We start from the raw sequence: 23,682 nt of genomic DNA on the forward strand, positions 1-23,682 counted from the left end.
ATTAATTCCAGAAGGAACATAAAATTTCCTAGTATCTATTTATCAGGTGATCACAGTCGTCTATTTAGCACTAGTTGCAAGACCCAACTTAAGTGAACGGATCGCCATAGGAAAGAGGTCAGTCTGTTCAAGTGTAGAGATGGTTTCTTAAGATTTTTATAGATCCCTTCACTGCAGACATAGATACTTCAGTGACAAGAGTTTGTCCTAGACCAAACTGCTTTCAAAAATGCGCGAATCATTTTGTGATAGTCCCTCTAGCCCCAATCAGTAATCCAATAACTTCGATCGACGTTAGATGATATTTTTCCTTATAATATGGTATAGCATTTTTCCTAATGTACCTCAGTAGGTTGATTTTCGTACGTTACCATCCTTACAGTTGGATCAATTATGAATCCGCTTGTTGATCTTGTCGGGATAGCGATGATGTCAATGCGCCTTGAAGACCCATTTCTGGACAAACCATGGACCTCCTCTTCTACTTGGTATTTTTTTTCTCGTAGGGCCGATGCTAGGAGGGATCGAATCTTGTGGTGACGACTATTCCTGAGTAGTTCATGAGGGCAGGCTCCCAGAATGTGAGCAAGTACTTTCTCAAGGTTTGTACATATGAGTATGAGCACTTCCTGTAACTATAATACTCGTAACCACTAGAACATACTCATTTTCATAACAATAAAAAAATTCTACCTAACTGGAATGTATATTCATCGCAATAGCCTTCTCGATCATTTAAAAGTTAAAATATACTCGTGTTATATTATATCCTCTTTGACCACATCGGACCGTGATGTTCATTTTTATAGACTTTCACAGCTATCAGCATGCTGTAGTGGTTTGTGTTTTGATTTTTTTTTTTAATTTTGATAATGGATAAATAGATAAGTAAATAAATATAATAAATTTAAAAAATAATTAAACATGAAAGAGAGAGTCAATCAGAAAAGTGACGTTAATAAAACAGGAAACAAGAAAATAATAGGCCTACAGCGAGTTGGCGCAGACGGTAGCGTTTGTGACTCGTATTCGAGAAGTCCCGGGTTCAAATCTCGTGGCCGGCCAATTTGACTGGGGATTTTTATGGTTTCCCTCGGTCACAAAGACAAATGACGGATTGGAAATTTAAAATTTACATACCATGATTCATCACCGACCCAGTCACCAATATCATAAACATTAATCGAAATCTGAAATCAGATACATGAACACAAGCCATCTACAAAACACAACAGAAAAAGGAAGTCACCAATAGTAACAACGGCCTACTGCAGCCGTGGCGAAAATGTAATCGTGCGCTGAGCCACTGTGTAACCTGCAACGTGCATAGCACCTATGGAGGGAGGCGGGCACCCGAAGGGGAAGTGAAGCAACTGTCTGACTTAGTAACGGATGTTCATTTTCCTTACGTCAAGCACTTAAATCTAATTTTATACAGTACAAGGCTACAAACTAATGTTTAGTACGTGTAACGAAGAAAGAAATGAACAAAAAATTAACAATATCACAACCTAAAATTAACTGTCTTCAGAATGTTTCTGCGACAAAGTTTCAAAATCAGGAATTGTGTCACTTACTGCCAGTCGTAGCTGATCACGAAGGTATTTGTCTGTCAGTCGTGATCTAAATTTGGTTTTTACTATTTTCATTGTTGAAAATAATTTTTCACAAACGTAATTTCTAGCGAACATGGCTTCAACAGAGCAAGCGAAAGAACGAAGCTTCGGATATTTATTTTTTGGCAAAGATTTGAAAGTTCAACATTTGTCAAGACCTTACATCTAGCTTTCATTTAACATCACATTGTAAAACAGTAAGAGTAAATTGAAAAGCTAACCGCATTATTCGTACATCTGCTGAAAAAGGGTCAACGTACAGAGATGATGATGATGATGATGATGATGATGATGATGATGATGATTATGATGATAATAATAACATTTAACATTTTAAAATTTCATTAGTGACATTAAGTATAATGCCGTTTTATGTTATACAACCGTTTTCCTCGTGATGCTCGTGAACAAATCATACATTTAATATTCTCACCACATTGGCAGCAAAAAAATGCGTCCTCCCATTCTACTTTAAACTTTCGTTTTTGTAGAGGTACGTGGTTTCGAGAGAGACATGCCACTCGCAGGTCAGAGATAAATAGAATTGGAACGGAGTTTGACTCCAGTGAGTGAGAGGGTGGGGTTGGGGAAGGTTAAAAGCAAGAGAAATGCACAACAATCATTGCGAGCCACAATTTACTCGTGAGTCGCATTTTCGCCACGGCTGGCCTACTGTTATACCCTCAGATGTTAACACGAGATGTTAAAGCATGTATAAATAATCTTAACAAACCAAAAAAAAAAAAAACGACGAAAATCAAGTTTGAATTACCCAGTACTACGTAAAGATCGTTGATGATGCTCCTTGGCGAAGTGTGACATTTCTGAGTTTCAGTTTACAGTGGAAGTTGACCTCAGTCGGTTTCATGGATTACCTCACTAAGTTCACTGTCGAATTTATATATTTCTCTGACATTAGATTATACTGGAAATATACAAATGGAAACAAAATGAATGGTTATTCATATTTATACTATGATGTTGCGTCAATCACTAAATATTAAAAAAAAATTAATTATCCTTTCTGTAATAAAAAGTTTTTCCAATTCACAAAGTTCACAATCATGAGAAAACGATAATAAATTTTTAAATCTACATTTCTCTTAACAAAAATGACATTCTATTAGGTAAATATGTTCTGTGGCCGCCACATTACTAAAACTATTTTCCATCATTTTCTTTTAAGTCTAGCAAAATTTCCACTTCTACACATGAAATATAAATAAGCCCAGAGGTATATAAACACAAATAAAAGACGATAACTATAGTTGAAATAATAATGGTAGTTCTAAAGGTCACAGTATGAACAGAGACTCCTGCTGTTGACGCCGGATGAATGAGAGTTGTAAACGCATTATCAAATTACCGCCCGAAGACAACTAACTGCAGACGGCAGCAAATAGGCTAAAAACTGATTAAAACAGCTGCTGTGTACTGTGATTCAGTGTTCTGGAATAATAATAATTAACTTTAGAATAAAAATAATCATTTTATAATTTTTAGTAATTTATTTGTAGCCTGAATGTGAAATAAATCCGTAGCTTCGGTACATTTTATATTTTCCATCAACTCTGTTAATATCGTCTTTCTCTCTCGTGTTATTTTTAATGGCATTAATTAAATCATTCTACATTTATTTCAAATTAATTAATTTTATTAATTTACCATTTATTTAATCGAGGTATATTCTTTTATTTATTTATTCATGCATCTATCCGCTAAATATTTTTATTAGGCCTAATTCGTTCTTTTGTTCGTTATTTAGTTTTTATTTTTCATTTTATGTTTTTCTCTTCTTTCATACACCTTACTCACTTTTTTCGGTTTCTTTCCTTTTCGATTTCTACCTTCTTCGTTCTTTTCCTGTTCCTTCTTTCTTTTCTCCGTTTTCTTCATTTCCTCCTTCTTCCCCTCGCCTCTTCAATTCTTTTTTCGTGTCTCTGTAACTTCCTATGTTTCTCCGATCTTTCTTTATTTTTTTTCCATCGATTTGCCCTATCATCTTTTTTCTTTTGATAACCCAGTATTTCTTTAGTTCATTCATCTTTTCTTCGTTTTGTCGCCATTTTCTTTACTTTCTTCCGTTTATTTCTTTCTCATTAATTTATTCAGTCTCTTAATAATTTTTCACTACTTGCATTATTTTCTCATATTTCGTCTTTGCTTTTCTTTCTCATTAATTTAGTCTCTGCATATTGTGTTTTTGCCACTTCCTTCCTTTCTCTGCTTATTCCTTTCCTTTCTTTTCTTTCTCATTAATTTATTCAGTCTTTCCATATTTTTTCGCCACTTCCTTATTCCTTTCCCATTTCTTCCGTTTCTTTTCCTTCTTATTAATTCATTCAGCCTCTCCATATTTTTTCCCAATTGCTTCTCTTTTTCTCCTTTTTCCCCTCTTTCTTTCGTTCCTTTTATTTCTCATTAGCCTAATTTGTTGAGTCTCTCCATAGTTTTTTGCCACTTTCTTTGTTTCTCCGCTATTTGTTTCGTTTATTTTCTTTCTCATTAATTTATTGAATCTCTGCATATTCTTTCGCCAATTCCTTAATTTTTTCCCCTTTCTTTCCTTTCTTTTCTTTCTCATTAATTCATTTAGTCTCGCCATTTTTTCTCCACTTTGTTTTTTGTTTGTTTGTTTGTTTCTTTCCTTCTTTCTTTCTTTCATTCTTTCTTTCTTTCCTCTTTCTTCCGTTTCTTTTATTTCTCATTAATTCATTCAGTATCTCTATAGTTTTTCGCCACTTTCTTTGTTTCTTCACTCTTTGTTTCGTTTCTTTTATTTCTCATTAATTCCTTCAGTCTCTCTATATTTTTTCACCAATTCCTTCATTTCTTTCCCGTATCTTTCGTTTATTTTCTTCCTCATTATTTCATTCAGTCTCTCCATATTTTTTCGCCACTTTCTTTGTTTCTTTCATTCTTTACTTTTTTCTTTATTTCCTTCTTTTTTCTTTCTTGTTTTTTTCCTCCTTTTCTTTCTTTCTTCCTTTCTTCCTTTCTTTCTTCCTTTCTTCTTTATTTCGTTCAATTTTTTCTCATTAATTCATTCAGTCTCTCCATATTTTCTCGCCACTTCCTTTCTTTCTCCTTTCTTCCGTTTCTTTTCTTTATAATTAAGTCATTCAGTCTCTTCACACTTTTTTGCCACTTTCTTTGTTTCTTCGCCCTTTATTTCCTTGAATAATTCAAGTAACACAGAGCTTATGTGCACTCAAAGTTGGGTTTCTGGCGCCTTGTCAGCCCACTTGAGTTGTGTGGATGTAAAGGGAAAAATTGGGAGAGTGTCTGTTGTAGTTTTTGAGTAGCTCAATCGGTAGAGCATTCGTGCAAAGGATCCCGGGATCGATACCCGGCCCCGGAACAATTTTTCTCTTGAAATTATTCAAGTATGTTTCACAGGAAGCCATACCTGAAAGCCAGATTTGCACTCTATTTCCTTCCTTTGCTTTCTCATCAATTAATTCGCATTTCCATAATTTATTCTTCATTTTCTTCGTTTCTTTGCTGTTTCCTATTTTTCTTTTCTTTCTCAGTAATTTCATTCAGTCTTTTCATAGTTTTTCACCACTTTCTTTGTTTATTCATCCTTTCTTTCCTTTCTTTGCTTTTTCATTAATTCAATTTCTCAATGTTTCCTCCCTTTTCTTCGGTTCTTTCCTGGTTTCTACGTTTTCTTGATATGTTTTGTTTCTTCATTATTTTATTCGATTATTGTAAGTAATCTTTACTTCTTCGTCCTCTTCATTACTTTTTCCCTTCATTAGTAAGTTTTCTTTATACTTCGACATTTTCTTTTCTTGTTTCTTATGTTCCCTCGTTCTGTTTATTATTTCTCCATTCTTTTCTTCGTTATTTTACTCCTTTCTTTGTCTTTTCTTCGTTGTTTCATTTTTTCATCGTAGTACGTTTCTTTGTCCTTCTTCAGTTCAGCAATTAATTTAATGTTTCAGGCTCAAAATCTGTTCTCATCTAAACATAATTTTATCTACATATATTTTGAAATTATCTAGGTCGTTGTATCATTGCTCGTGTTTTTCAAACTCGTTTCAGTTTGAATAGTTGAAACTACTGTATTATTTAATTATTTAATTATCTTATAGTAGAAACAATTTACAAGTATCAAAGTAATCTTGAAAGGATGGATTTTGATTGTATAGACTGACTGCGTGCAGTTCTATAAAAGAAATTTACAAGCCACCACTGGGTTAGATATACTCCATAAAATATTGTTAAAATATTTTGTATATCCCTGACAGAGATAAATAACGTATATGAAACATGTATTTCGCATTTAAATGTTGAACATTGTAAATATGCAGACAGTTTAGTAGTAGGATGGACTTATAATGAACTGTATACGTTAAAGCGGAAATTGAAAACTGAGGATAGATCAGGGGCGCCCAAAACGGCAAAGCCGGTCAACTTGAATCTGATATCACAAAAGAGAAAGAGATTCAGAGCCAAACATGTGCATTACATGCGAGTCTATCGGGCTATTACGAATATGGGAATGCTGTCCATGATATTCCTGCAGGAAATAAGTGAAGATAAAAAAATTGATTTACTGACAACTTGATGCATTGTTGTTGTTACAGTCATATGACGTTAAAAAGTAAATTTAAAATACATATTGTTGCAGAACTTCTTCATTTTCATCACGGTCTGACCATTGCTCAGTCAATTGACAATTTCTCGTCAAAGAATAGTGTTTTGTTTACTACAGGGACATCATTTTATTTTTACTTCAGTTTTTATTATACCTGAATGTACTTCACTCCCACCCCTTCTACTAATGACGTTCCAACTGTCCTGCACACAGAACCAAGACCGCAGTGAGTTAGTGAGTATAGTATGTTTCAGAAATATGTTCGCGTTTTCCAGTGACGAAAGAGCTTTCAATATTGAATCATATTTTCGCACAGGTACTGTCGTCCGTTTGCCTACGTCGCATCCCGATTTCCCCCACTTGCTTCTGCTCGCCCCTCTGAAGGGCTAGTGGCTGGGCTGTCTTAGATATTTTCTGAAAACAATAATTCCTGTTAGGAATTGGACGTCTACTTAATATTATACAGCTATTTAAAATAACTTAAATAAAAGGGCTTATTGAGTAATTAACTGTCAAGTGATTTTCCCCCTTTCTACGATCCTGCGACATAACCACTTGGACGGATAGTAGATAGCATGTCTAAATAATTTTATATGTGCGGGTCGGGCAGAAGTGAAGATTGAATTTACAATACGTAAGGTACTCTTTTATAGAGTAGATACAGAATTATTTCAACATGAGTTACTAGTACGGACGAAACTGGTAATAATTGGAATTAGATACAATAGTCTATCGTGCGATAATATGCACAAAAGAACTGAAGGCTGTATCGAAATGAACGGCCACAATTTTAAAAAATGTGTTTAAATATCCATATTATGATTATTTTTCAATTTAACTTCATTCTCTATATTGTACGCTAATATGTAGGCCTACCTAGTAAAGTGATTTGTTTGTATTTTACGTCAGTATCATCGAACTCCAGTCGTGGAAGGGAGTAGCAAACGGTGTTTCCGGTTCTCGATCCGTTAATTCAAAGGTATAACCAGGTTAATATTAAAAATGTTAGTAAAAATAAAATGATGTCCCTGTAGTATATTCAAGTGAAATGGAGTTCTACTTCAACATAAGTTGTAGTGCTTCCGACTAAAAATTAAACAAATTGGGATTCGTTATCCAGTAGGAATGTGCAAATGCAGCATCATGTAATGAATGGTAGGTATTTATTCCTTACCTCCTTCGCTCTATTGCTTTAACCGGTGGCTACGTATGCATACCATTTTTTATCGCATCGAGGGAGTATCACTACTTGTAAATGTCTGGTACAGGTAAAGCACATAAACAACCAGTCAGAAGAGAATTACATTGTTCGCATTACATTGTTTTAGCTAAAGTTTTAGATCGTTTTTACCACATGGTCAAATACGTTCAGTAGCAGAGTTGCCTTGGTTGCTGACGATTAGTGCGTAAAACTGTCATGAAGTGAGTTCGGGTTCAGTTTACAACACCGGCGAACAGATCTAGTGGACGAAGCCAAGGTTACGGAGCTTTTTCTCGGGGCTCTTCCGTTTTTGACGTAGAACTACGCCTTTCTGTGCACTAGGCTAACTTGAAAATTGACCTTCACATAAAAATAGAATCCCACTTGTTATCCTTGTATTCTATTTATCAACCGTGTGTTCTCCTTGTTTTCTTTATCTTTCACTTGTTTTCCTTGTATTTCCGTTGCTTTCCCCTCATATTTCTTGTATTCTCTTTGCTATCTTTGTATTTCCTTTGTCCTTATTTTTACCGATGTTCTGCTTTTGTTTCCCTTTTTCCCATTATTCCCTCTGTTCTCCTCATGTTCTTCCCATTCTCCTTATCTTTTCCTTGTTCTACTTGTCTTGCCCTTGTTCTCCTTACTTTTTCCTTATTTTTCTTGTATTCTCTTTTCTTCTTATTCTTCTTCTTCTGCCTGACAAGTGTTAGGCCACAAGGTCTGTTACGGTCTCACATAAAATTTTCACGCCATCTCTTAGCAGGACGACCCACAGATCTTTGGCCATGTTGTACATAATCATAAATTGCTTTCGGGAGTCTACTATTACTCATTCTTTCCAAATGATGTTTCCAACTAGACTGATATTGAACAATGTAATCTAAAACTGGTTGAGTTTTTAGTTCCTTTCAAATTTCACAATTTCTTTTCAGATCCCACTTAGTATAGCCCGCTGTTCTTCGCATGAATCGCATTTCACAAGCTGTTATTCTGCTTTTATCTGCTTTCCTCAGTGTCCATGCTTCGCTGCCATAGCTGAGCATCGGTCGTGCCAATGTGTTGTAGAGACGTATGCGGGTGTGTTTCTGAACCAAGGATGATTTCATCACACTATTTATAATCCTCATAGACCTTGTGTATTTATTAATTTTCTGTGATATGTCCAATTCTTAAAAAATGGAAAGATTGTAACCTAAATATGGGAAACTATTAGGGCCTACATCTTCCTAATATTTTATTATCGAGACAAGTTTTACTTTGTGTTGGGTATTTCCCACAGAATGCCATAATTTTTGTTTTATCTGTTGAAATTTCCATATTGTATATGGCTGCTACTTGAGTTCATTTTCCTATCAGTCGAGTACGAATTCAATAAGAATGGTATTCAATCATATGACTTGTTTTAATGTAAATTATGCAAGTATAAATTTACATTATATTTTTAAATTATTAACGTTGTCGCCATTCAGTATGGCATCTTAAGACAATGATAATTGAAGATATCTTGTGAAAAAATACACTGCATTGAAACTGTAGTGAAGATTTTTACATAATGTCAAAGTATAGAATGTTGATGTCAATGTTAAGAAAAACATTAAGAAACGGTAAAACACTTAAGTGTACCAATTAAAATAAAAATTTCAAATGTCTTTTAGCTCCCTTTTCTGTAATCCTTCATTTTGATGTCTTTGTTTCTAAGTTTCGGATGTCCTCTAGCATCTGGATGTAGTCTTAATCTTACTGCGCGTTTGGATATTTTCGCAGCCCTTTCCCTCGTTAATTACATGCTCATTTATTCCTTTCCATATCTCGGCGAAGCTGCATTATTGTCGAAGTGGGGCGGTAATTGCACTGAAAGGAGCTCTCTGCTAGACGAGTGCGCTGTGAATATTTCAACAGTCTGAGCGAGGGACGACCCTATCCCTTATTCATGCGCACCCCCGCGAGTCTATTCGATTGGATCCAAACGTCCAGCTGCTGGTATTAATTCTACATGTCGGCTAGTTCTGGTTCCGCCCTAGTTTCAAATTCCAATCGAAGTTTTCGCATACATGTTACATTTCTACCGCGTTCTATTGGCTTAAACTTGTATTTGTTAAGGAACTAAATAATGCACATATCGTTGCCAGAAGTGTAGCACGAAATTCTGACAGCTTATCAAAGTATGGTCATACTATACTTAAGTGGTAACGTTTTCAATTATACTAGGCCTATCTAACATATCAAAGTTAGGTTGCCGTCAGTAGCGGCTCGTCATAAAGAAAATAGGTGAAGTGCTGTTCACATATACAAATACATGAACAGTTTTGCTAATATAATGAGAAGGCCTACCATTCGTAAACTACGTACAATTTTACTAGTTCTGGAACACATGAAAAGAGGAAAATTAATTTATTTCAGGACTCACCCAATTTCTTGCATACAAAGTCAATCCTCCTGTCTTTTAAAGCAGCAAACCTGTCATAATGTCTTCATGAAATGTCTCAGTTCAACTGGAGGTGGACAGTATATCTCTATGCAAAGCTATGGGGCTAATGATAAAAGTCTCTCCTGTTATGTGGCATTCCAAATGAAATTTTCAATCTTTTCAAAGAGATAAGCTTCTTTCATCGGAATAATTTAAGTTATTTTATACAACTTCTCTATTTTTAGCACTTTTTAAAACAAAGGACAAATGGAACTGTAGGACGTCCAGAATTAAAACATCTTTTCCATCCTCATATTTATGTCTGCAAAACGGCATTTCCAATATATTACAAACCGTTCCATTTCCGGGATACATATTTCGCACTCATTTATTAATATTTTCTATGTACTGGTACCTGGTGCATAACAGCACTGTAGTGATTAAACATACAATATACACTACGATGTAGGATTAATACACTATATACACGTATCACTAATATACTCTAAATACATTAAATAATAAGTTAATAAGTACTAAACTACATGTGTACATTTACGCGCGCGTTAAACTTTCAAGTAGGCCTACAAGAGCTGGAACAAAACTGGCAAACTCATGAGAAGAAATAATACACGCGACGGAAAACAACTTTTAAACTCTACGAATGTATGTGGCGTGCATTCCTGATAAAATCACATATAGCCAACTTATTTACCGCTGCAGGGCTGGCTGCTTAGACACAAGGAATGAGGATACTTTCCTCGAGTCAGGTAGTATATACTGTAAAATTTCACAGCCCTTCAACAATAGCCCCCGGCCTTGGAGACCAGCTTCAACCCTTCTGTAACGTTAGGTCTGCAAACTGGTTACTCCACCTACAACAAGTCTGACAGTTCCCTGTAACTGAAAGACTCAGAAACGCACTTCACTCATACAATCTTCCTTTAGTGCGTGACGTCACGTTACCATGGAAACCAAGTGCTGTATGAGAATGGGAGCCCAAATATTTTCACCTCTACAGTATTATGTCTATAGGTTTCAATTGACACCGCTCGGCGCTCGTAACAGTTGACATTATCCTATTCAGCGGATGGTTACAGGTACTATTTATATAACTAAACACTGTTAATAACGACTGAAAATAAAACTTTTTTTTTATTTTAGAAATATGGAACCGGTAGTAAATAGAATTAATTATTAATACGAGATAAAATTGTGTTTTACACGTAAATAGGTGAAATGGTACTTCACCTACTTCACCTGAATAACCGCCCCTGGTTGCCGTTAGAAAATTGAGGACTGATTTTCTTTTCATAAGAATGCACATGTGTCCGTTTTCTTAAGTTCTTTTTATTAACACATGAATATTTTGTGTTATGTTAAGTACATGGCTAGATAATCCTACTCTATTTGAAACTATTTAAGAAATTTTTCGTAGTTTTCTGTCCAAGGATAGGTATTTCTCTGCAAATCCAGCATTCTCCAATCTTACCTCTTTTCGCCTTCCTCTTAGTCTCCGCATGTTATCCATATATCTTAATGTTTTTTTATCATCTGATATCTTCTTCTGCCTATTTGGGATCAGAGACAGAACCGTTGCAGGTATAAGGCTTAAAAATTGTACTGATACATCACGTCACGTCACGTCACGTCATGTCACGTCAAAGCAAGCGCATTTTTCTGACCTTGACGTCGTGCGCAGGCAGCAAGCGCTAAGTATGGAAAGAGGAAGGATTGTGTATATGAATAAGCAACCTGTTGGATTAAGAAAACAGTGGTGCACAAACTTCAAACGGAACGTGAAATTTTATGTCGTTATTTTTATATGGCTTCTTTCTGTTTAATATTATCTACATTGTCTGTAAAACAAAAGTACTAACACTGATTTCTTAATATTGCACTTGTGTTTTAAATCTTAATAACATAATAGAGAGTTAAGAAGGAATATTCACTTAAATTCCATGGTAGTATAATGTTATACTGTATTAAGTGGATGAAACACATCATTCATAAAGAAAGTGATATTCCAAAGATAGAGAATGAGTATGACATGATAAGTTGGAATTTATATTGATGGTATCTTTAGCCTTACAAAAGTAATCAATAAACTAATCAAAACAATATTACAGTACAAAGCAAAGTTACCTAGGTACTGTATCTGTTTTAAGTGTAACTAATATTACATAACAAAACTCTTATCGCATTATGCTTTTAAGGTGATATTTGTGAGCAACTTCCTATCATCAGAATATTAAATTATTTTCTCGAAATCTGCTGAAGCTATACAGCTGACATTTTTACAACACATGGGCACGTATCTTTTGCTTATGATGTAACAGTAGTTGCTTTGACTATAATTATATGTATATTTACCGCCTTTGCTTATCATACAAAATGAATGAGTTAATTAGTCATATTTTCCTCATTAACGTTTTCGGTACGTAACTTGTACCATCTTCAGATGTTTGTATATTATTTTAATTGTAAACCAAGCCTGTGGGTGCATGTATCTGGACTGAAATGGTCAGTGTTTTTGTGTATGCTGTGCGGTGTCGGTGAAGTGTTGTCATGATTACACAAATGATCACCTTAACTCTTATATGCTATTTGGTACCACACTTTATCAAACTTGAATTGCAATGTTTCTGTCGTTGTTTAAAACACTATCATGAAGAACCCCAAAGCACCCAATTTAAAAACACTACCGAAAACACATAAAAAAGAAATGACAATGAGACCAATAGTAAATTGCAGAGAAGCCCCAAATTACAAAGTCAATAAATATTTACATAAATTCTTAAGTAATAACATCATTCTAGACAACCAATATACCATCACCAACACAAAACAAATAATAAAAAAACTTCAAAAACTCAAAACTACGAGCAACACCAAAATACTTTCACTGGATGTTACAAATTTATATACCAACATACCAATAGATGAAACCATTAACATAATTATTCAAAAACTGAACGAAGCCCAATTAGATAATAATATAATTCAACAAATAACCCATTTACTAAAAACATCCCTAAAACAGAATTATTTCAAATTTGATAATAAAATATACATTCAATCAACTGGATTAGCCATGGGCGACCCCTTATCAGGATATTTAGCTAACATATTTCTACAAGAACTTGAAAACAAACACATAAATAATTTAAATAATAAGTTCAATTTCAGCACATACGCAAGATACGTTGACGATACAATAATAATATACGAAAACACCCAAAACAAAGATAGTCAAATACTAGAAGAATTTAACAAATGGCATCAAAATATAAAATTCACCCTTGAACAAAGCAATAACAATAGCCTTAATTTTCTAGATTTAAATATAACAATAGCAACCCCAACAATTACATTCAATATATACAGGAAAGAAACAACAACTACACATGCCATAAAAAAACATTCAATACATCCAATCACACATAAAATTAGCAAATTTCGGTTCCTCATTGATAGATTACTCACAACACCGCTAAATAGAGATAATTACAATAAAGAACTTAATTATATAAAGCAAATAGCCTTTGAAAATGGATACGAAAACCAACTAATCAACAACTTAATACAAAAGAGAAAAACAAAACTACATAAAAAAGAATTCACAACATTACAGCCTGAGAAAACACAAAACAAAAAACAATGGCATAGTTTAACATATTACGGCAAAATTACAAACAAACTTAGCAACTTTTTCAAAAAACAAAATATTAACATAGCCCCTCGTACCAACAACAAACTAAACAATATAATTCCCAATAATACCAACCATAATGAACCCCTCCTAAACAGCGGCATATACCAGTTAAACTGCAAAAATTGCACCAAAACATATATAGGACAGACCCGGCGCAACTTTAAAATAAGATTTAAGGAACATACCTCTGATTTCGTTTATAATAGAAATAGATCTAAATTTGCACAACACCTTATAGAAGAAAACCATGAACTCGCAAACATTAATGACACCCTGAAAATACTAAAAATCACAAACGACCCTACAATAGAAACGGCGGAACAATTTCATATTATAAAAGAACACAACTCAGGAAAACCTCTACTAAATGAACAAATAGCCAACATAAATAACCCACTCTTCAATTTATTCAAACTACTCCCGCCCAAACAATCACACACACAGATTACACCGACACCCCCTCTACTTCCGGAAACAGATATTATAACTAACTAAAATACTGTGAACAAGTCCTTCGCTCTAGTATCAGCCTAGCATCAAGCACGAGCAGACCAATACATCCATAACTGTAAGTTACTTTTCTTACATAATAGGCACTGCAGTTAACCATACCAAAGGAATTTCCAATACAATCACAAACATCCCCAACTTTATAAATTAATTTAATCATATTGTTACAGACACGCCAGGCGATACTATAGCCACGGACCTGACAATCTTCATCCTGTTATAATATTACATAAGCCATCAATCTAATAGAAGTGTCTCAACATCACTTTTAGAAACATAGTCATGTCACGACCTTGCGTCCAACGCAACGCTAAACAAGATCACCACAAGTGCCTCATCTAACTTCCAACCAGCAGTGATCACATACTTCACATAGTCAAAGTGATGTAAAAACTAAGTGCTTTTAAATATTTTTAAATCGTTTTAAACAGTTTTTTAAACAGTGTCTTACATAGTGTTTTAAACAACGACAGAAACATTGCAATTCAAGTTTGATAAAGTGTGGTACCAAATAGCATATAAGAGTTAAGGTGATCATTTGTGTAATCATGACAACACTTCACCGACACCGCACAGCATACACAAAAACACTGACCATTTCAGTCCAGATACATGCACCCACAGGCTTGGTTTACAATTAAAATAATATACAAACATCTGAAGATGGTACAAGTTACGTACCGAAAACGTTAATGAGGAAAATATGACTAATTAACTCATTCATTTTGTATGATAAGCAAAGGCGGTAAATATACATATAATTATAGTCAAATTGTGACAGCTCATCGGTATATCTTCAACATGAAATTCAGTAGTTGCTTTGTTAATTAATTTACTTACAAACAATTTCCATGCGAATATTTTCAAAATTTTCAATACACTATCTTCAGTAATACGTATATGCGGTACATTAGATTTATGAAAACATTCTGTAAGGCTACTAAATAAATAGGCCTATACCTGAAAATTTCACTTTTCTATACGAAAAGTTGAAAATATTTCTTTTGAATAATAAAATCAAACTTTTGAAAAATGAGCATTAAAATTAAAACTTACATTCTTATAATGCACTTATACTTCTCAGGCAAATCTAAAAATTAACGTGGATACAGTTTTAATAAGTTCTCTTCCCTTTATCTATTGAATCAGTGCTGGCAGTCCCTGAATATAGCTCGACCAAGCTGCATATACCATCTCTTTCGTCTCTCTTTCCTTTCCGCTGTAAAGCGCTCAGGCTCTCCTGGGCTCTAAAGCGCGCGCTTGCTCCTGAGGGCATCAATTGACATGCCTGTCATATCATATCATATATCATATCATATCATATATCATATATCATATATCATATATCATATCATATCATATCATATCATATCATATCATATCATATCATATCATATCATATCATATCATATCATATCATATCATATCATATCATATCATATCATATCATATCATATCATATCAGCGATGTATGCAATGAAAGGGAAAGGAACTGACCACCCTACCCACTATCGCTTGGCTTAGTTGCCTCATGAATGACGCTTTATTGGAGTCACTTATGAGGTTCCAGCCTTTCTTCGGAAGTTGAATAAACAATAACAACATAGTTCCTCGTAGTTATACTACAGGCAGCAAATTTTTATAAGAAGCATATACATATGTGCTTGGTGGTCTATACACAGTTTGAGGTGAGGTTTCCACATGATCGAATTAACAGTTCCTTCGTCAGTGTGGTTTCAACTCGCGAGCGTCGAATAAAATGTCTGGAACGGGATTCATATTCATTCGACCACTGTGGAGAACGATGGTGACCGCATATCGACAATTTCTGCTCTTCATCGGCCGTTGCCATAGCAACTTACCCACAGAAGTTATGTCAACTAAATTTCGCATGTGCCCGTAACAACCTGAGGTCAGGTTCTCTTGACATAATGTGTACGATGTGAGATATTGAGAGCTTTCTGAGAGATTTACGGAGTTCCCTGCGGTCGGCTTTGAACTCACCTGACGGGGAACTGGGGCAGGAAGCGGTACATGTAGATGTGGCCGTAGTCATCTAATTCTGCTGCGAACTCCGGCGCCAGCACCTCATGCAAGCTGGGTGGGAAGTAGCGCAACGCGTTCTTTACGGCGAGCTGAAACATCGAACAACATTTTAAACAAACCTAGTCATTACACTCTATTGTATAACAAATTAATAATGGCATTAACTAACATATTCTATTTTAACACCACGGTAGACGCATATGCCTACGGATCCGAATCTACGCTCGGGCGTGGGTTCGATTCCCACTCATTACCTGTTTGTGATTCTTCCGAGGTGTTTTTGAACTGTACGATGAATGGCAGGTAATCACATTGCGAATACTCGCCCTCATCTCGCCAAATACCATCTCGCTAACAAGGCTAAATAACCTAATAGTTGCTACAGTGTCGTTAAATAATCCACCAGAAACTTATTTCATCACAATTTCAATTATCAACAAAGACAATATTTTGGTGACATAAAAAGCTTGCCAAGAGATCGAAGCTTTATTTAATTAAAATATTTTTAAACATAGCTACAAGCATAAAATCAAGAGGACGATCAGTTAAATTTTCTATTGAAGAAATTCTAAAATTTCTCTTGAAAGCGGAATAGTCTGGTAAGGACAAACCTGTTGGCTAATCATGACTATGATGACAGTGATCGTAACGACACCTTTTGTTACCCCTCATAATGTGAGAAGTTTAAGGTTTAAACGAGTTTTTTAATTTCTATAATTTTCATCATATCTTCTTGAAATTTTTACATTGTTAGATGCTATAATGCATGTGCACAGTTTTTCTAAAATTTTTGTGTTGTGTAATAATCCTAGAAAAAATTGTATTTAAAAATAATTTCTGTTTTTAGTAAACATTTATCTTGGTCTCTCATAAATAGTATATAATCTATTTCCTAACAATTTAAAATGAACTAAGACTCATTATAATGATGTGATGCATTGGTTTATCCCTGATCAAGATACTTTTTTAATAAAAATATATTTTGAACATTTGAATTTTTTGGATTTTCAATTTTACTACCCGACATAAAAAATCACAGCTTTCTTATATATTATTATATGTATAAATGATACTTACAATATTTCATGCCAATATATATGTGCAAAGTTTTATTACTCTAGATCTAGCCATTCAGGAGATATCTTATTTGAAGTAAGTTAAAATGTAAAATCTCTTATTTGCTGTAAAACCACTTTAAAATTTATAAGCACTTTGCCTCATTTTCTACCTCCAAAAATAAATAAGCACTTTCCCTCAGAGGCTTCAATTGAGACCCTGGAGTCGTTTAATAACACTTTTATTATCAATTTCTGTAACTGACTCCCAAAACTTTCGTTTGTATACAACGTTGATTGATTATATATTTTAATTCGTTTCTTAAGAGTTTCAATTGTGCCGGTCCGGATGGCTCAAGCGGTAGGGGCACAGCATGTCCCTATCGCTTGGTCCGAAGGGTTGTGGGTTCGAGTCCCGCCTAGGGCATGGGTGTTGTGTTTGTATTAGTGTAAGTAAAACAAATGAAAACGAAAACAAAATAGATAACTTTGGTAAACGGTCTCTGAGCCGGTCTAAATTAAAAAAAAATTGATGTTTGTCAATACTGACTACAGTAAGCCAAGAAAATTAAAAGCGCCTAGAGGTTAGGCTGTCTTTAGAAAAGTGCAAACCAGTGAAAGAACTTTGTGAACACGGTGCAAATGCACACAAATGGTCATCTCTGTTCTAAAGTCTTATCTATTATTCATGTCATTTAGCTATTCCTGCCTGAAGTTTTGCAAGTGGGTCTAGTCAGTCAGAGTAAGAAAATAGAACTAGAAGAAATAGAGAACGGGGAAGATTTTAATTCTATCTTCTTCTGTTGAATATGAACTCAAGAAACCGTAAATTTCCTGGAAAATATGTTAATATTTAAGCCATCGTACGCGACAAGAGAATATTTGCACTTAGAGTTAAAATATTTTATTTGCATTGTGCGAAGCGTACACTTTTTGTATACAGAACATACTCGTATATCTTTATTCCCTGGAAGCCGTCATTATTTTTTATCCCTGCAGAGTGAAATTGATTACTGAAATTAAAATCGCAATTTGATAGTGAAATATTTCATAACACGAGTTTAGTGAATTATAATTATTCTGCTCTTTTAAAAGTTTCTGTTTTCAAATTCCACTGGATATTTCAAAGTCTCGCGAGAGTAATAACTAAATATTAGCCTTCGGAACATTTATCACCGACCAGTTTCCCCATTTCGAGTTCCCATTCAACATGTAACAAGTTATTTCCCTATACTTCTGGTTTTACAGGATTATGCAACACAAATATTAAAATTGAACTTAAATTGAAATCGCTTTTTCGATTGATGTTACTATGGTAACTGAGTTCCTGTCCTGACAGGGAGCGCCACTCATTAGCCGACTGAATATAATATCTGCAGAACGGGGGGTTTAGCAAGCAGTAATCGGAAACTCTCCCCTTTGATTCTATAGACAGTGTCGGCAGAGATAAAGCAACTCTCTCGTTCCACCCGCAGAGATTTGCCTCAAATTGAATTAAAGTTTCTTAATTCCTACCCTCTCTGCAGAGGGTGTACTTATGCTTCAGTGGCGAGATTTGAGTCCAAATTCGGCACAATCCATTCCGGTGAAAGCGTAGTTGAATTGTATTAGCCTACAACGTTAACATAGCAAGAGCTTAGGTCTATCTATTCTTCATATCTAATCATGATATTTATTTAGTTAGAAGTGCTAAAACCACAATTTAGATCAACTATTCCATTGCCAAATTTATATTTAATCTCGCGTTATGTGATATTAATACACTTTTCCACAAGTTGATATTTTTCAAACTAAGATACATTTTTCTTTGAAATTACTGAATCAATTTGGATTAAATCTGTACAGTGCTTTCTGCAGCCTGTGTTCTACAAAGTAGACCTACAGGTTTAAGAATATCACACACATAACACGAGGACTATAATTATATATACAAGGTGGGTTAAAAGTCACTTTCCCCAAACACTTACTTAAATTTATTACATTCTGGTGGAATAAAACGGACTGCTGACACAACCCTGAGCAACGGGCTGAGCATTTTCTTCCGTTCTAACAGTTCGTGATCGTCCGCTTCGCGGTAGATCCACTACACTACCCGTTTGCTCAAGCCATTTGTTCAAGTTTCTAATCGCTTGGCGTGATGGCGGTTGAGTATCAGGAAATCTTGTCTCAAAGTCTGCTATCACCAATGCTGTGTTCTTACTGTGCTTCCATCAACGTTGTAGCGCAAAAACATGTTGTTCTGTGGTTAATTTGCGATTCATTGCAAGAAACTAGCAGTTATTGCATAGATTCGCAACCCAACACAATTAAACAAAACAACAACAATAACAAGACGTGATATCGGAGAAACAGTTGACGCACGAACATGATTGTCAGCCCACCACTTATTAAACCAGCTGTTCGTTTATTCAAGTTATGGCATCTGTATATGTGTACAAGTATGAAACCTAAGAACGAATATTGGGGAAAGCGACTTTTGACCCACCTTGTATATATTGAAAAAAAATGGCAAAAATTGTTAATCAAAGTTCAATATTTTTTTGTCTGTTTCACTATGTGTGAAATATTTAATTAAATTTTGCTTTATAATTTGCAATATACATTTACTTGAAAACTAAAAAAATACTAGGCTTATGAGTGAAGACTGTAGCAAGTAATGTGCACCTGAAGAATGAGGTACATTTAACAAGTGAGAAAACAAGTTATCAGTTAGGGCCTTTCTTTTGAACTTGAATACGAAACTAATTAGTTGTGTTTTTTTACCACTGAATTCGAAATTATTTATTGTATAACCATGGAATTTTTTATAATAATAATAATAATAATAATAATAATAATAATAATAATAATAATAATAATAATAATAATCCTGGACGCGACTGCCCATAGAGACCAAGACCAACCAGCCGGCTGCTGGCCTCACGTCCACATATACCAGCAGAGGTGAATGATCATCCAACCAGTACGGAGATATCTTATGTTTAGCAAGATGATCCACCCAGCACTTAAAGCCTAGCTGGTCGCAGAATCGGAGTTCGCTGCCTATAGTAGCTCCTCAAATTCATCGCGATACTGGATGAACACCGGTCCCATACACTGGCGAGTTCAGGCACGATGCTTTCCTTAGATCAGGAAGCTACGGCGAGGAACACAATATGCCATACCGGAGGAAAAATAAAGTAAATTCTTATCTGGGGAAATTTGCCTCGGCTGCTTATTTCATAAAATATCTTACACACGTAGTCTCTGTTTGGAGAGGTAACAAAGACAAATTTCGGACTATTTTTGGTTGCAGTAAACATATTGAAAATAGTTCATTTAGAGTTGTACACAATTTGATTTCCTGGCATTAAATTAAAGTCAAATAAAGGAAATGCAGCACTATTTACTAGATCCTGTTTGTGACTGGTAGGTCTATATCAAATAAGATAAAGGTATCCCGTATATACGCTACGAAGGCTCTTGCGGGGCATGGAGGTAGTGCTACATGCTTTCATGTCCTCGGCACTAGAATGAAGCGGTGTGATCGGTACCACATCCGACCGTATTTTACCCCCTGAAAATACTCGGTACTTAATTTGATAGAAGGGTGAATCGTGGGACCGTTTTTGGAAGCTCTGGCAGCGAGAAAATCCCGGCATCATCTGGGATTGTACCCAGGACATTCTAGTGCGTAATCTGTTGCTCTTGCAACTGATACGAGTAGACTAATTGGGATTTCTGATAGTGGCATTAGAGACAACTTTATTGTTGTTACGAGTAACGACAAACTTCTGCTAGTAATGAAAACATTTCACTATTCTGCGAATATTAACGGATTTAGTAACTACGTGTGCGATTTTCATTCAACGGCAGATTCAGAAAGAGGGCACGTCGCTGACTGCAAAATAGCGAATAATCACTAAGCAATAATGTTTTCGGTAGGTGTTTCACAAGTCTGAAAGAGAGATGCCAGTTGATGATTAAATCATATATTATGAGTATTATAGCTCAATAATTGCTATTTCATCCGTAATTTTCTCCAACTTTTGGAGACTCAGTCAAGTGCGGACACAAATTTATTCCGTCACTTTACAAACTTGTAAGATCCGCCACTGCTCAGTTGCTTTATGAAGCTCCCTGAGAGGAATTCCCTGGCGAGGGTCTCGCAGTTATTCTGCTATATCCATTTTCCATGTCGCTGTGAGTACGGGTCGTAGTTATTCCGACGTAACTTCCGCTCATGTGGGGTCATACGCCAGACATTGATCGTGCCATCTCGCTCTGTACTCACGAGTTCAAGAAGCAGCTATATAGTATATGAGTGACTTTGTGCATATTTGCAATTTATGTCCCCAAACACTGGCACTACTTGCAACCACTCTTCCTCGTGAATAATTGCTTCCCTTAGATACATCCTAACTATGTCTTCTTCAATGCAGAACGTGGGTCTGCAGTTTGATTCCCAAGTATATGTAACGCGATTTGAGCTTTTGTGCACATAATGAGGCAACTTTGAGTGACTTCTGAGATTTACTTGTTAGATATTAACGGAATTTTTATTTGTAATAAGTCATTTCGAGAGAATGGTGCGAATAGTAATTAAAATTATCCGGAACATTTTAAATCGGAAAATTTTCCGTTTATTGAATTTTTTTAGCTTATTGATTTTGCTAAATTTTATAATCGTATTAACTTGTATAATCGTACTGATCAAATTAAAATTTTACTGAAAATTTTGCTCTTATTAAGCTATTATTTTAGCTCATTAGTTTTGCTAACTTTTATACTTCTATTATTACAAATTTCTGAAAATGTTACACTTATTAAGCAACTCTTTCATTTTATTGATTTTTCTTAGTTTTATAATTGTACTAATAACAATTATCACGTCCCGCGCCGTGGCGTCGTGGTCTAAGGTATCCTGCCTAGGACTCGCGGTAAGGAATTCGCGCTGGAACGAGTTCTCATGGGGGAAGAAACTTTCTCATGAAATTTTGGACAGTGTATGGGACTGGTGCCCACCCAGCATCGTGATTTACATGGGGAGCTACGATAGGTAGCAAAAACCGGTTACGAAAGCCAACTATAATGGCTGGGGGACCATCGTGCTAACCACACGATACCTCCATTCTGGTTGGATGATCGTCCACTTTTGCTTCGGCAAGCGGATGTGACGCTAACAGCCGTCTGGTCGGTTTAGGCCCGTAACATTTAAGTAGTCGTGTGTGGGTCATGTTGACCCCCAATGTTATATGGTACTAATGTCACAAAATAGTTCGCGAGTACTTTAAGTGTTAAAGGGCTGTAGCACTACGGATTTTCATTATTAACAATTATCACTTACCTCTTATCCTGATAGTAGGTAGATGAACTACTTGCCCCACCTTTACAGACAATCGGCATTTAAAGACAGTAGGGATGTTAGTCCTACGTGCCTGTTGACTTTACCCCAAGAAAATGCCCCTGGTACTCATTTCTGTTATAAGCTGAGTAGACCCCAGGGCCATAGTGCGGCTGGAAGGATTATATTAATGGAGAATCCATTACCCCATCGGGAATTGAACCCGAGGCCTTCCGGCTTGGAACATTACACCTTAACCGCGAGCGCACGCTTTTTTTATATTTACTTTCACAAAATGTGACGATGTCTGCCGGGGATTGAACCCTTTCCTCTTTAGTAATAATTCTTTATTCAACTGATCTATGGCTAAGCCTTCATCATTACGAAGAATAAGAAAGTGAAATGATCATTCTCTACCAACGCAGTTATTATTTCAATCCTTACGGAAGAATAGCCTATAATTTGTTGTTTAATGTCCTAGAATCAACAGGAAACAGTAACATGTAGCGCAAAGTTACCCTCAATGTAATTTTCAATTCGAATCCTGGGCCGCTGGATTGGGAGGAGAAAATTGACGACTAACGAGTATTGGCTGTTATTGAATTTAACGAACTTGCGTCACCGTGGAAGATGCTTGTAAAATCCGACTTGAACTGCACGGGCTGGCTCTAGACAAGTGCAAGTGGTTACTCTCGTCGCACTGCTGATGATGCGCCTCTTCTTCTAATTCGTGAAGATCATCCGAAGAAATCGGACGTCTGGTAATTCGATGAGTCGGATCTTCCCTTGCAGCATTTGAGAAATCAGCAGAGCAGTAACGATTGTTTATCCCGAGCACAACTCCTTGAATGCACGAGGACTCTCCTCCAAGGAAAACAACTCTGACATGGCTCGAGAGCCCGGACTGGAATACGCGGAAAAACGGAGTAACTCAACTTGAGGGCACCACAGTACTCGTCAGTTTATTATAGCAGGCTATACTTTTCGACAAATGTAAATAGAAAAGCTTTCAAATACATAACATAATTTCAATTTATTTAATCATAGTAGTGACCGAGTGGTCCGCCGCTGTGGTTAATGGATTGCGCATGAACTTCTCAGCTTTCCTAGTTCGATACTCAACGTGGACGGAGATTTATCTGCATTGCTGTGATGTCTCGGCGTTGACCCTACACCGTGCTGACCACACGGTCAGAGAGGCCT

At 35.6% G+C, this 23,682-nt stretch overlaps 2 protein-coding genes across 2 annotated transcripts in view; one reads left to right on the forward strand and one right to left on the reverse strand.

Moving 5' to 3' along the window:
• Positions 1 to 23,682, reverse strand: part of LOC138699833 (urocanate hydratase-like) — a 102,759-nt gene that overhangs the window by 61,445 nt on the left and 17,632 nt on the right. The window contains exon 2 of the mRNA XM_069826022.1: positions 16,060 to 16,190. Within this exon, the coding sequence (XP_069682123.1) occupies positions 16,060 to 16,190 (131 nt within the window). The remainder of the gene's footprint in view (positions 1 to 16,059; positions 16,191 to 23,682) is intronic.
• LOC138699832 (metacaspase-2-like) lies at positions 12,535 to 14,831 on the forward strand. Its single transcript, XM_069826021.1, has 2 exons — positions 12,535 to 14,113; positions 14,226 to 14,831. Exon 1 carries the CDS (start codon positions 12,556 to 12,558, stop codon positions 14,038 to 14,040), a length of 1,485 nt encoding a protein of 494 aa, XP_069682122.1. The 5' UTR covers positions 12,535 to 12,555; the 3' UTR covers positions 14,041 to 14,113; positions 14,226 to 14,831.

The sequence above is a fragment of the Periplaneta americana genome, chromosome 5 (genome assembly GCF_040183065.1).
Source record: "Periplaneta americana isolate PAMFEO1 chromosome 5, P.americana_PAMFEO1_priV1, whole genome shotgun sequence".
NCBI lineage: Eukaryota > Metazoa > Arthropoda > Insecta > Blattodea > Blattidae > Periplaneta > Periplaneta americana.

Bases quoted from the DNA above. Each gene is read 5' to 3' on its own strand.
- LOC138699832 (XM_069826021.1), top strand. From the start codon at position 12,556: ATGACAATGAGACCAATAGTAAATTGCAGAGAAGCCCCAAATTACAAA.